This window comes from Struthio camelus, chromosome Z, assembly GCF_040807025.1.
Source record: "Struthio camelus isolate bStrCam1 chromosome Z, bStrCam1.hap1, whole genome shotgun sequence".
NCBI classification, from domain to species: Eukaryota; Metazoa; Chordata; class Aves; order Struthioniformes; family Struthionidae; genus Struthio; species Struthio camelus.
In genome coordinates, this window is record NC_090982.1 from 28749155 (window position 1) to 28762867 (window position 13713).

Here is a 13713-nt window from a genome sequence, read left to right on the forward strand (position 1 = left end):
GTTAGAGATTTGTGTCAGAATTGCGTGGAAATTAACATACTCGTTTCCTAAATCATCATCTTAGATCTGAGAGGTTTTGATCGTTTTGAATATTAGGATGTCTATGTTCTGTAAGAGCTCAAGATACTTCTGTATCTGAATATTTCTGTATTTTACGAGCATTCACCTAAGCCTCCATTTATTCTCTACCGAAGTGTTACGCCATCCTAAGGAGGAAGAGGTGTGCAGTTCTCCAAAGCAGTTTGAGTTCTATCATGCTGAATTTACAGTGGAGAGTTCCCCACATCCCCCACAGAAGGATTGTGCGCATACATATGTATGCAAAGGAGGAAAAAAATAGTCTACATTGTCTATAAGTACAATTATTACAAATTTCTTTCTTTTCTTCTCTTAGATTTTTTTTTTTTCCCCTTGAGGAAAAATTGAATGACTTAAGGGTTTGTTTTGCCCTTTATGACTGCATTGGGGAAGTGCTGGTATGTGACTATATCCTCCAGAGGATGTTAAGGAATAAAAATTTTCTATATGAATGACATTACAAATGCCTACGATGTAAATTTGCTTAGAGAAAATCTTTTTAAAGGAATTTAAACTTCCATTTCTAGAGATGGATCTAAAACTAATCAAACCAGTTTTAATGTGACTTAGATTTACCTTTTGCTTTTGTTCATCTTCCTGACTCTGTACAATAGCAGGAGAGAACACTAATGCATTTGTGGAGCACTTATTAAGCTTGAATAAAGATTACTGCAGAAAGTTAGCTTAATTTGGTGCATTAACAACTAAAAAGTGGAAGGGTCTTACCATTCATTAAACCTTTAAATAAGCAGAAATAAACAGAGCTGCATTTTATTTTCTGTTGAATACCAAATTAAAATGCTATTGGCTTTTACTCTGTACACGCGAGAAAAGGATCACAAAAATCTTATGCAGGTTAAATATTAACAAAAAAAAAAAAAGCAAACCCACATTTTGGGGTGGTCAGAGAACCCTAACTCTACATTTTTTTCCTACCTCATTTTCATACATATAATCTATTAATAATCTCTTGCAAAGAATTTCTCCTGTGATCAGACTGTAGCTACATATGAACAGCTGCTGCTGGCGATGTATTTTCACATTTACTGGGAAAAAGATAACAGTAACCTTTATGAATGTGTCACATAGCACTTGCTGTTGATAAGATAACCTTTCTAGTATTGCAGTTGTTTATGTACAGATCTGGGAAATTAATCATCGAGAATCACTGCTTTGCTTCTGTGATTTCCATTCTTAAAGTAGATCTTGTATTAACTAGTATTCTTCAGAAACAGTAACAAAAATCCAGTACTAGAATGATCACTAGCATCAGATAGAACGTTTCCTAGTTGTTGAAATAAAGAATGAGGGAGCCAGGAGTGTTTTCCTTACTGTTGTGCCTGCATGGATCAGATTCAGGAATGGTTTTATATATTGCTGAGAGTAAATATTTTATTATTAGAATAATGACATCATTTTGTTCCTTTGGACATCCATCTTGAAATTAAAAATACAGAGACCATTTAAAATCTATGCTACCTATTTCATTGCTTAATGCTGTAACGTTAATGACTCTTTTTAAGAGCAGTGTTTTAGTGTAGAGCACTACAGCAAATTGTGCAATTTTTTTTTTATGATCTAGATCATAAAATACCTAGAAACATCTAGAGAGAAAGTCTGACATATTTCTGTAGAAACATTCGTTGACTTAAAATGAGTCAATTTTTTGCTTGCTACTTTTGTTCATAAAGGTGGTAGATTTTGTGCAAGTGGAGAAGTGTTCTGATGTCGCACCGTGTACTTGAAAAAAATTGTCAGAAGAAATAAAGTAAAAAATAACATAGCTCTTTTTCCATGCCTGTTTTATGATGTTTTGGAGTGTTGGAGCCTGTGTCGTGTCTACATTCTTTGTATTTGTCTAAAATATCAAAAAATAAATGAATAAAATAATTTGTGTGTATTTCTTAATTTCAGGCAACTAAGGCAGGATTAAAAATTTACAAACCAGGAGTAAAACAAGATGATGAAAATTCTGGTGGCTGGTTTAGCTGGATATGGGGCTGGTCAGGTGAAAAAAAGGATCAACAGAAGCAAGAAGTCAAGGGTTCAAGTATGTTCCTTCAATGGAATTTTTCCTATTATTGAAAATTACCTGGTAGAATGAGCAATTGGTCTTAACAGTGAAATTTAGAGGTTTTGAAATGTTTGTGCTATTAGGTGTCTGAAATTTATATTTTCTCTTAAACGTTTTGCTGATGAAGTTGTTAATTGCATGTTACAAATGTATCTTGCTTATAATTCTTTACCTAGTTCTTTTTGAATTGTCTTAGGTTGTGCTTTCTCCTTCCCCAGTTCTAACATTTGTCTGCATAGTGTGCTTAGTATGTGGATTTGAAGAAAGCACTAAAAATAGTGGCAGTTAATGGAAAGCAAACACTTTTATTTCCATTCATTTCATAATTTGATTATTCTTTGCAGTGTATAACTGCAATCCACTTAAGTGAGTATCAAGCACCTAGTAAAGGCTCTGGAACACAGTAGGTAAGTCAGAACGGTTGGGTTTATTGTTAACAAGCTAGAAATAAAGTAATTCAGAATAAAAGTATAACTGTGTTTTAAAACAAAGTTTAGGAGACTTGTTAGTTAAGACTTTGTTTTAAAACTTTCTAATTTTGCTTTCACTAACTCAGAAAAATGCTGACAGTATCTGCTGTAAGTTATAGAGTTATGTGCTGGTATTTGCATTTTCCAGATGTGCATATTATGTTTAATTAACTTTTGTTCTGGCAGGTCTTGAAGAGCTGATGACACTTGAAGAGAAGGCTAAACTTTATGCAGCAATTGGATATAGTGAAACAGCTGTGGATCCAACACTTCCAAAATCAGTAAGTCATAATTGACTACGCTACCAAAAGATTGGTAGTTTTATGCTAGAAGCCCAAATCTAAAGATGATAGGGAATCATTTTAGGGAATCTAGTCTTCCTCTGTTTGAATAATGCTATGGCACTTATTAATTAAAGTATAACCTCCTGCTTTTGCGTGGAACAGAGTAGCCTTAGCTGAACATTGTCATACTGGAGTTTCAGGAGCGTTATAGAGCTTGCTTTGGACACTCTGAGAAAGTTCTAAATGAAAGTTTGGATATTTAAGCTGGAATAAAATCCTGTAGATAGTATTTTCTTGTTTTAAATTTGGATGATAGCTGAGCAATATGGAAAGGGATGATTGCAGTGAGGGAGAGGAACATCTTTGAACCGTTCAGAAAATGGTCTGATGAGTCATTTTTATGGGAGATGTCGTGTGCAGTGCAATGGACTGCCCTTGCAACTCTATGCCAGGTGCCCTTTATCTTAAAATGTGGAGTAGAGGCATTTACATCAACATCGTGTTTGGAACAATAGTCTGCTCTTATCTTTCTAACCCTGCTTCTTCCTAATAACTATTTGGGAATAATTCTTCCACCAGCTACGATGCAAGATATTTACAATAGTAGAAGAATAGTTTCAAAGCAGTATTTGTGGTTTTCATCTCTTCATAAAATGACTTGAAATATATATTGCATTTTTTAATTCACTGTCGCTGTTGCCTTTCCTGTTTATCTAGTATGAAGCCATGAAGTTATCTGTGAAGTTATTAAGCATGTCTATATCGATAAGAGAAAATGAGCAAACTCCTGAGCTGGTAAAATTTGCATTAATTGATTTGAGTACAGTTCTTACCCAGCGACCAGGTGCACAAGCAATAAGGTGGGTTTTCTCTATTAAACTGTCTGTTCCTCTTGAAACGTTGATGACATGTAATAGGCTTTTTGAGACTGTGCCTATAGTTGTTTGGAGTGATGTTTAACTTCCGTTTTTCAGTGTCATTTGTTGCGCTGTCCAGGATGCGAATAATCCTGCAACTGAAATTAAATCATCATGGAAAAAATATCCATTCTAAGTTATTTCTGTCTTCGGGAATTTCTGTACCAATACAGAATACCGGTTTTCTCCTTTTTTCAGTTTATGTTTGTCACGAACAAGCAGTAGAGCTAATCTTTTTCTTGCCTTAAAAAGCAAATCTCTTACTCCTTTTGAAACTTAATCTCAGCTAGGTGACCTACTAACCGCTTACGTGTAGGCATATAACATGACTGAAAAGTTCCTGTGTTGAGTTTTTAGATTTGCAGGAGACCTGTACCTGATAGTCTTGACTTGTTTTTGTGCTGTCACAGTGGAGGATGGAAAGCAGTGATAGGTGAAATATTTTGTTTTCATTTCAAATATGATGACTTAAAATTCTGGGAAAGGATAGCCTTCTTATTTTAAACCTTGTTCCCTGTTCTTTAGGCCATATTAGTATAATCTACTGAAGACTGTCAGGCACTACTGATCCTGCTGAATTTTCTGCAGAAATGATGTTGTTGTTGGTTGTTGTTGTTATTGTTATCGTTATCATCATTATTTAGGTTTTACTTGCAGCTTTTCTGTTGGTTTGTCTTAGTAGCTAAATGGTCCTAACTGTGCTATCCATCTGAAAAAAAAGAAAGAAAATGCTACAATATGCTGTATAGTGAAACATATTTCTTTGAGTGCTGGGGGAGAAAGATCTCCAACTGAGAGCTGTTAAAAAGGTGGGCAGGGTGATTGGAGAAAAAAAGAAAATCCAAATCCAAAAAGCTTCTCCGAATGCATCTCGAGCAATGAAGCTATTAATCTTGTGCTCCTCTTGTGGTATTTCTCTTATTTCTCTGCGCTGGAACCCTTCCCTCTCTTTGCTGCATGTTTGTTCCCCAGACATAAATTCTGAGCCATCTAATTCTTGAGTTCATTCTACGGCATTTCCATTTGGATCTCCATTCCCTACCCTGACATCTGTTTTCATGAAACATATATGAGAGGAATAACTTGGACATTCTTTCAGGTGGAGTTAAAAGTGGCTAATAGGTGCATAAGTTAGTACATTACCCGTTTCCTATTTCACTAATGTTTGCCCGATACATTCTTAGACTAAGCTAGTTATATATGTCACAGGACAGGGATAGGTTCATTTTGCTTGCAAAAGGTTTCTTGTACTCTTATGTGATTGCACTGAGTGATTTATTCAAATGTAGTTTCTATGCTGTTTGCCTTTTTGTACAGATTTGAAACAAAAATAAGTTCACTTGAAGTTACAGGAATGCCACGAGAAAAATGTACACCTTGTCTGCTATCTTCTCGAACAGTCTACTCGGACAGCAGTACCTCACTCTTGAGCATAATGTTTGAGACTAATCCTTTGGATGAAAAAGCAGATCAGAGGCTTAGAATAGAATCACAGCCGTTGGAAATAATATATGATGCAGTAAGTAAATGTTTGAATAAATTCTAATTTTAAAAAGAATTATATCGTCATAAATATGTCACTTATGATTTTTCCTTTTATTTTAACAGAGGACAGTAAACAAATTGGTGGATTTCTTCAGGCCTCCAAAAGATGTCCATTTAGAGCAGTTGACCTCAGCAACTCTGATGAAGCTTGAAGAGTTTCGTGAGAAAACATCAACAGGCAAGTGCTGCATGTTCTTCTGGTTGCACACTTACTGACAGATTTTAAGTTCTAGCTATATGAAAACACTTAATATCTTTCTCTACAGGGATATGTGGACCCAAGTCATCTTTTACTAAAAGAAAACCTCAATAGACCGAATTCTTTAATATCATCACAAAGCATTTGTTCTAGGTATTGGATAATTTTATGCCTGTATCTTTTTCAGTTTTGTAACTTTCTTTGTAGAATATGCACCGTGTCCTGAGGTAGTGTTTCAGAAAAGATACTGTTGGACTTCATGCGGAGTGCAAAATATTTTTTTTCCAACTTTTCCATTTTTTTGTTCATCTGAGGATCTGAATGACCTTAATTGTGCCATACTTTTGAGCAGCTGATGCTGAGATATTGGTCCTCTGAACCTCCTAATTCCTTTTCAGAGTTGCTGCTTTTCAGGACACTGTCTGTCTTTTGTAGATGTTTTCCACGTTCTTTATTTCTCAGTGAATGTTCTGTTTTGATCTGGATTGACTCAGATCAAGTCATACAAGCTAGTCTTTCTGACTTCCAAGTACTCACAAAAACTAGAGGATGGTTTTAATGCTGTTATCTTGACTTTTTATCTTTAGAGATCTGATATTTCGACATATTTCGAAAGCGATGAATACCCTTGGGGCTGACATTGAAATGTGTGAAATGAACCTGTCTGGAGAAGAGTAGTTAAGGCTCTGTAGACTAGAGATGTCCTGCTCAGTGTCCTATCTCTGACCCTAAGTGGAGGAGGATGCTGACAGAGAAGATAATATATATTTAAATTCTTTTTATAAGTTTTATTGGATGATGCCTACCTTAGTGAAGTTTTTAACCTGTTAATACTTAAACTGTACATTTAAAAAATCAAAATGCTCTGTGCTAGTAAGTGAAACAAATTACAAGAAAACTCAGGCATACTGTGTATAAGCAATTGCTTTTATCAAGCTGATCTCATGAGTGAAATTGGCATCAGTTATGTTTCTGTTCTTTAGTTCTTCACTGAATGAATTTTCTGTGAAATTTTGTACTTCTTTAAGGACTGCTGTCAGATTAACTACTCTATAGTTGGTGAATTATCTTGCTTGTCCTTCTGAAGTATTGTTCATAGTAGTACATTTCCCACAGGAAGATTCTCCGGCACTAATTTATCAAATAATTAATGCTAGGTCAGAAGTATCATCCAGTCTTGTGAAGGAGTTATCCAAGCATTCTTACTTTGAAAATATTTATCCCTATTACATGTTGTTTAATGTACTTATTAGTTGATGATATACTGTAGTGTTTATCCACTAAATAGTTACTAGCGATACTGAGTATATTAATACCATAGTTCGTTCCTGAAATTGTCTTGATCAAAACAGCTGCTTAGATGCAGTATGCTTGCTTTTCTGATCATCAGCAGTCAACACTGCTTCAGATCAGTTTATTCCACTGAAGAGTTAAAATAAAGGCCTGGTCGTAATCTCTAAAATATACTGTACGTTGCTTATGAAATTTAGTCTGAGATAACCACCCACCCCAGGGGATAACCACCCATATCAGGGGATGAAGACTGATTTCAAGTGAAATAATAAGTTCTTCACCTGTAGAATATTCTGTTGCAAAGGACTATGCTAATATCAGAGAAAAACAGGGGGAAAAAGCCCGATATCAATACAGTTGTCAGACTTGCAACCCTTCTCAAGAAAAACGTCTTAACGCTTGTTTTTTGAGTAGCAGGAGATAGCTAGGAAAATATTGGAGCCCGGTGAACTGCAGAAGTCAAGGAACCCACTGCCCAAAACGAGCAATGATTTTCAGCAACACTGAAAGACATTACAAAAAGCATGGTTTCCCAGAATTCAATTTATAGACTCAGTTGGGTTCTATTGCCCCTTGAAAAGAAAAGAAAAAAGGGCTTTGCTAGAATTTTCTATGTCACTCAGATTCAATTAAACATGGAATTCTAAAGAAGTTGTAAAATAAGTTGATTTAATAAAAAGCTTATCTATGGTAATTTTGGAATACAGTTGCCGTCATGTTCTTCATTGACTAAGCCAGCTCTCCTGTAGCAGGACAGCAACTGATAACGTTGGAAGAGTTTTTAACAGCTTTCATCCTGATTATCTGAATTGATCAACAAAGCTGCTTATGTATCTTGCATGATAATATTATATTCTGAAATCTAAGCTGTTTATACTCCGCTTTTGCCTCAAATGCGTGAGGGTGTTTTGCAGTCTTATGTTGTCGTCTTCATCATTTATTATCTCCAGTTTTTGTGAGATCATCACATTGCACATGGTAAATACTTAATGGGTTATGGCTGCAACATAAGGCAGTGTCAGAATTTGGTCTCAGATGTTCTGACAGTCTGAAGTTCCTGACCGATTACCTGATGATTTCTTTATTCATTTATTCATTTTAAAGAGAACTTTTGTAAGACCTTGTACATTCTGGTCTTGCAGTTGAAGATGCTTGTCAGTAGAATCAGCATAAGTTTCAGTATCTCACAACACTGGCAGTTTAGTCAGTGCGGTTAGACGCTCTCCATAACGTATCTGAAACAATGTAGCTTGTGAATCTACAGAGTTAGCACAAATTCCAGTCCTTCTCATTTCATCTCTGCTCAGTATAAAATTTTTAATGAACTTATATGTTACATTGCTATTTCTGCTTGTGCATTAGCGTTGTTCAGCATCACCATGTCATCTGTTCTTCTTCTATGAACACTCTACACAGTCTAGTAAACAATAAGTGCTGTATTGAGTGTAGGGGTAGATGGTGATTTTCAGATTTACTCTTCACATTGAATAGTTTCAACTGCAGATGATAGTGATCTTGCTGAAAAAAAAATTAGTTATCTAGCATTCATAGTTCATTTAAATTTAGACTTTTAAATTCTATTTTAACTTTTTATTTTGTGGCTTCTATATATTAGTACATATAGAATGTATACATATTATTCAGATTTATGTTTACCAATTGTATTATTTCAGGTTTGTTGTATGTTATCGAAACCCAGAAAGTTCTCGACCTCAAAATTAACCTCATGGCTTCGTACATCATTGTTCCACAAAAAGGATTCTATGACTGTTCGTCAAATTTACTGCTTTTGGATCTTGGTAGTCTTAAGGTATGTATGTACATAATAAAGTAAGTTACTAGAAATGATAGTTTGGCTTTTTTGTAACTTGAAGTTTGTTGAATTTATATTTTACTTAACCAGTTATGTAAAGGTACCCTTTTCAGTTTACGTATTAGGTTTTTATTTTAAATTGCTTTCCAGTCCAGACTAAATGTATTGAACTGTTCTGAACAAATTCTTTAATCTCAAAAGAATTGTTAGAAAATGGTGCTCTCCCAAAATAAAACCACTGTTGAAGCTTTGAACTGTTATGTGAAAAGGTCTGAACAATTTTATTATCTTAGAATATAAAGTAGTAAACTTTTTACTTACATACATACATACATACATACATGATTAAATGGTCTTACTATTTTTAATATTCCTCCTGTTATTGTCTTTTTCTCATTCAACTTTCTTCAAATTGAGAAAAGTGTAAACATTTGTGGTTTACAAAATAACTTGGTTAAAATTGGAGAAACTTTGATCTGCATTTTTAAGACATTTTATGTAAGAGAAAAATCAAAAAGGCAGGATTAGTAATGCATTTAAAATGATACTTTAGCACTAGAAAAGCATAAAAAATACTGTTCCTACATGCAAGTGGCCATCTTCTTACTCACTGATAGACCTGTGTCCTTGCAGGACAATTTCCCTCACTTGTATGTTATCAACTCAGTTTTTGTTTTTATCAGTACTCAGGGTAAGGTTCTATCTCTATCACAGGCTAGGTTTCTGAGGACGTGTATTTCGGTTAGAGTATTTTATTTCAGGTGTTTCAAAAACTAGAACTAGTGGAAAATGTTGTTTTGTAGAGACTAAAAATAGCTCAAACATCGACCATTTTATTGAAAAGCTCTATCAGAGTTTTTGGTTTTTGTTTATCAGATTATTTGACCTAGTGAAAGGGATGCTCTTCTGGATGCTGATGATTATTTAGGGCTTTACAGAGTGTGGTAGTTAAGCTGTGTATCAGTTGTGTGCTTGAGACGAGCTCTGTCCCAGGGCTCTAAAGCCAGTAGCCTGGCTGGTCTGCTGCCAAAGAATGTCTGTTGTAGCTAGCACGCAAATGGACAGTCATTTAACTGCTGTTTTCACAGAAAAATACTCCTATGCAACTTGTCTGAAATGCAAAGGATTGAGATATACACAGAACACAAAGAGGAAGGAGCTTTAGGGAGTAGTAGAGGGAAGAAGCTTATGAAAGGAAGAAGCTTTTGCATTAAAATAAAATTAGAGGAAAGTGAAACTACTGACAAAGAATCTGTAGTTATTTCAATCTAGAACCTTAATTTTTTGCATCTGGCAGAAAATCTATTTTCTCCAATGTTTTTTCTCAGCGTGACTCATAGAAATTGATAGTGAAGGATCCAAACGATTTTGCTCATTCATGTTTGGGAATAGACTAGTTCTGCCTAGTAGATCAGCAAAACGAGGAGCATCCCACCTTCCTCCACTCCACCCGCAGGAAATTACTCTCAAAATAACAATAGAGGAACAGTAAGGTTTCAAAATCAAACTCCGGTAAACTTATATTTTAGGTTTTTTTCTGAAATGGATGAGTAATTTGTATAGAGAATATGTCTGTTGGTTTGGTTCGTATCCTTTAAGAGAAATTAGAAAGTAAGATGAAGGAAGCCAGGCAGTATCAAAAGAGAAAAGTTAGATGCTTCCCAGGAGGTGATTAATAATTCCATATTCGCTTTGAGTGATACATGCTTAAATAAGATGGAGAACATTCATTGAATGAGTATGTTTAACACAAAACAAACAGTCTCTTTCTCCCCGTTACGCAGTATATGAGGTCAGGTCCTGTGGGGGGAAAATAGCACATATAATTAAAACTGTATCTTCAGTGCATATGCATAAGTGGACTTGATTAAGGTTGCACAAGCAATATTAATTTGATAGTTCTGAATTTTTTAATCACAGGCTTTTCAATCTGCAAGCTATGTTTTTAATGTAAAATATCAAGTTGAACAGCAGTGAAGAAAAATGCTGTGCTGTGGGCATTAATACTTAAACCTCTTTCATTGTTGTGAACATTCCCTTGAGTACGGTCCAAATCTAGCAAAAGTAGATATGGGTGCCAAAATTATGAGACCTTGAAAGATGAGGACAGCCACATTTGGACAGAGATGAATAGCAGAGATAGCACATACACATGTAAAATACCAAAGAACTGGTATTGGTAAATACTAAAGAACTGACTGATAGATTAAAGGCATGACTTGGAACATTGATGAACAGTCCAAAGCCCCTTTTCACTTTTCCTCCTCAGTTTTGATTACTATGTGACAGGATAATGCCACAACTAAATTTAAGAAGACTCAAAATTAGATTTCATGTTTCTGTGATGACTAACATAGCGGTACTTTTGTATATAAAAATACACAGTGATGTTAATGCTTGTAAAGGGTTTGAGGAAATTAAAATCATTTTCTTCTGTATAAATTATATTGTGTAAAATTCTGTAGACTTTGATTTTTTTCATTCCAATAAAACTTAATATTCTCCAGTACTTGTTTGGATGTAGGCTGCTTGCTTAGATAGCTGGTTTGCTCTGATGTTTCTAATGATCTGTGCCCTTTTACTGAGGGTTTAAATTTAATCTTTCATCATGGTAGAATGGAGTATAGAATTAGTGCTTAGGATGTTTTAAAATTGACTGCATTTTTTTGTGACTATTTTTAAGATGAAAAGTAAGAGTCGTTCTGATTTATCAAAACTTAAAGTAGGACAAAGCTCTATTGAAGATATAATGTCAAGAGCTTATGACAGTTTTGATGTCCAGCTCAGCAGCATACAGTTACTGTACAGCAAACATGGTGAGTATTCATGAAGGAAACCTTTCCTCATATGATTAAAAATATTTTGATAGTTGATGTGCCTTTTTTAAAAAATTTTTTAACTGAAGTGGCTAAAGTAGTGATAGCACTGTTTAAGAGCCTCTTCTGTACTTCCACAGATGAGTACTTGCCGTGTCCTTTTTAATCAGAGAATCTTTAAACTCATGTTTTAAACTCGGTCTTGTAAAGACACTATGAATTTCCTAGGTGCACCTTTAAGCCTGTCAGTATAGATTACAATATTAGCTTTTGCTGATGTAAATAAATGTACACTATAAAGCTATCAATTATATTTTTAAGACCCCAAAATGTCTCATTTGACTGGTGTATGATAAACGTGAGCTTTTGCTCTTATTCCAGCAGTCTAGTTCGTTCATTTATGGTATTGCCTTTCAGTGCCTTTTCTTTGCTTCCCTCCAACTTTAAAACAGATTCCACAAGTATAGCTATAGGTTTGATCGTTTTATGGAGGTAAAGAAAGGATCAGAATCCCTTACTGAGGGAAACGTTTAGCAGTAGTTCTTGGAATTAACCATAGAGAGTCAGAAACAAAGAAGCCTTTGGCATTTAATTCTTAGCTCTCTAGTTCCAGAGGGGAATCCAAAGTCTAAACTCCCAGTACAGTGTATGTTTTAAGAGTTAAGCCCTATGGAGTCTGCACTGTCGTTTAGGTAGCTGGTTAGACCTGGAGAGTGGGAAGTATTAAATACTGTTTTGTCTGTGTCATGCATGTACTTAGGTCAGAGCTGTAAAGGAGATCACATCATTTGCATTTTTTAACACTGTATGCTAACTGATATCATACATATTAATTCTGTGATATATTTAACAAGGAAAAAATACCTTTCACAGAAAAAATCTTAAGTTTTCCATTTTTGTTTTAGATGAAAACTGGCAAGAGGCTCGTAAGCTGAAGTGCTCATCTCAGCATATCTTGCAGCCCTTGGATGTAAAAGTAGAATTTAGCAGGGCAATGGTTGTCACAGATGCAAGAATGCCCAAGTATGTTTTTTTTCTCATTTTGAAATTTTACAGTAAGTGGCTTTTAAGGGAAAAAGGAAAATCAAGTATCTAATTATACTTTTTGTGTTATTTTACATTGGCGATGTGTGATACTTGGAAGTAAAATGTCTTCTACACCCTGTGCTTTCAGCTTCATAAAGGAGACCCAAGGAGTTGCCAGATACTGGAGAGATATAGAATGTTAGATAAAATAATTATACATATTAAATATATTTTTATATTGATTAAAATATATTAAAACCTATTTTGATTAGATCTGTCTTCCTAATAGTTGCATTTCAGTCCGTAGTGGAAATACGGCAGATGCAAAAGAGCTGAACTTAACAGTCCTCTATCACAAACATCACAAAAATATTCCAACAAGTAAGGTTCTGTTATACTCTTTCTCTTTCACCTAGGTTATTAATCTTGCTTATCTGTTCATCGGAGATCACTTCTCAGGAAGATAACCCTTAATTCATCAAATTTGCACTCTAGGCTTATTTGTTAAAAATGTCTAGTAGTTATAGATCCTATATTCAATCAGAAGGAAATGTTGATGATGCCAGTTTAGTATTAGAAATCACTAGAGTCAAAATGGCAATGATTCACTTTGCAGATATTTTGGAAAATGCATCTTCACTAATGTCTAAATCAGATGCTATTTGCTGAAACATCCCTTCAGTATTGAAGTACTTGTGAACTAGCACGTTAATGCTTTCTGAGGTAATTTTGTTTATTAATTTAATAAGAACCACATTATTATACTGCAGCAAAGCAGCGTGTATTTATTTCACGCTTACAACAGATGGAAATTAACAGATTTTTAGCTAGGCATTTCAGAAAGTTAATGGCATATAAATAGGTTATTGCATAAAGTTATTTTAGAACACTTTATAGTAATCGGCAAAATCAAGAGGCAGTTTATGAAATAAAAGAATTATGAAGTATCTAGAATGTGCTTAGAAATAAAATCAAAAATAATGACCATCACCAATGCTGAGTCATGTGACTACAGATTAATGATTACACGGTGTAATGGTGCCACCTGCTGGAAGGTAGGCCAAGTTGTGAATTTGATGCTTGACTGCCTAAGGAAGTGAAATTGTTCTTTTCCTACTTGCTTTTTTTCTCTGTTCTGTGGAAAAGATGATGTAAAGGAAAAAAAACAAATTCCTAAAGGTACTCCTTCAGAAAGGCC

At 34.7% G+C, this 13713-nt stretch overlaps 1 protein-coding gene across 4 annotated transcripts in view; it reads left to right on the forward strand.

Annotated features, from left to right (window-relative positions):
* VPS13A (vacuolar protein sorting 13 homolog A) overlaps positions 1–13713 on the forward strand; it is a 116411-nt gene that overhangs the window by 22886 nt on the left and 79812 nt on the right. For all 4 annotated transcript variants that reach the window (XM_068926777.1, XM_068926776.1, XM_068926779.1 and 1 more), the window contains exons 15-22: positions 1993–2128; positions 2809–2903; positions 3624–3766; positions 5141–5342; positions 5432–5546; positions 8534–8670; positions 11357–11489; positions 12395–12512. In XM_068926777.1, the coding sequence (XP_068782878.1) occupies positions 1993–2128; positions 2809–2903; positions 3624–3766; positions 5141–5342; positions 5432–5546; positions 8534–8670; positions 11357–11489; positions 12395–12512 (1079 nt within the window). The remainder of the gene's footprint in view (positions 1–1992; positions 2129–2808; positions 2904–3623; positions 3767–5140; positions 5343–5431; positions 5547–8533; positions 8671–11356; positions 11490–12394; positions 12513–13713) is intronic.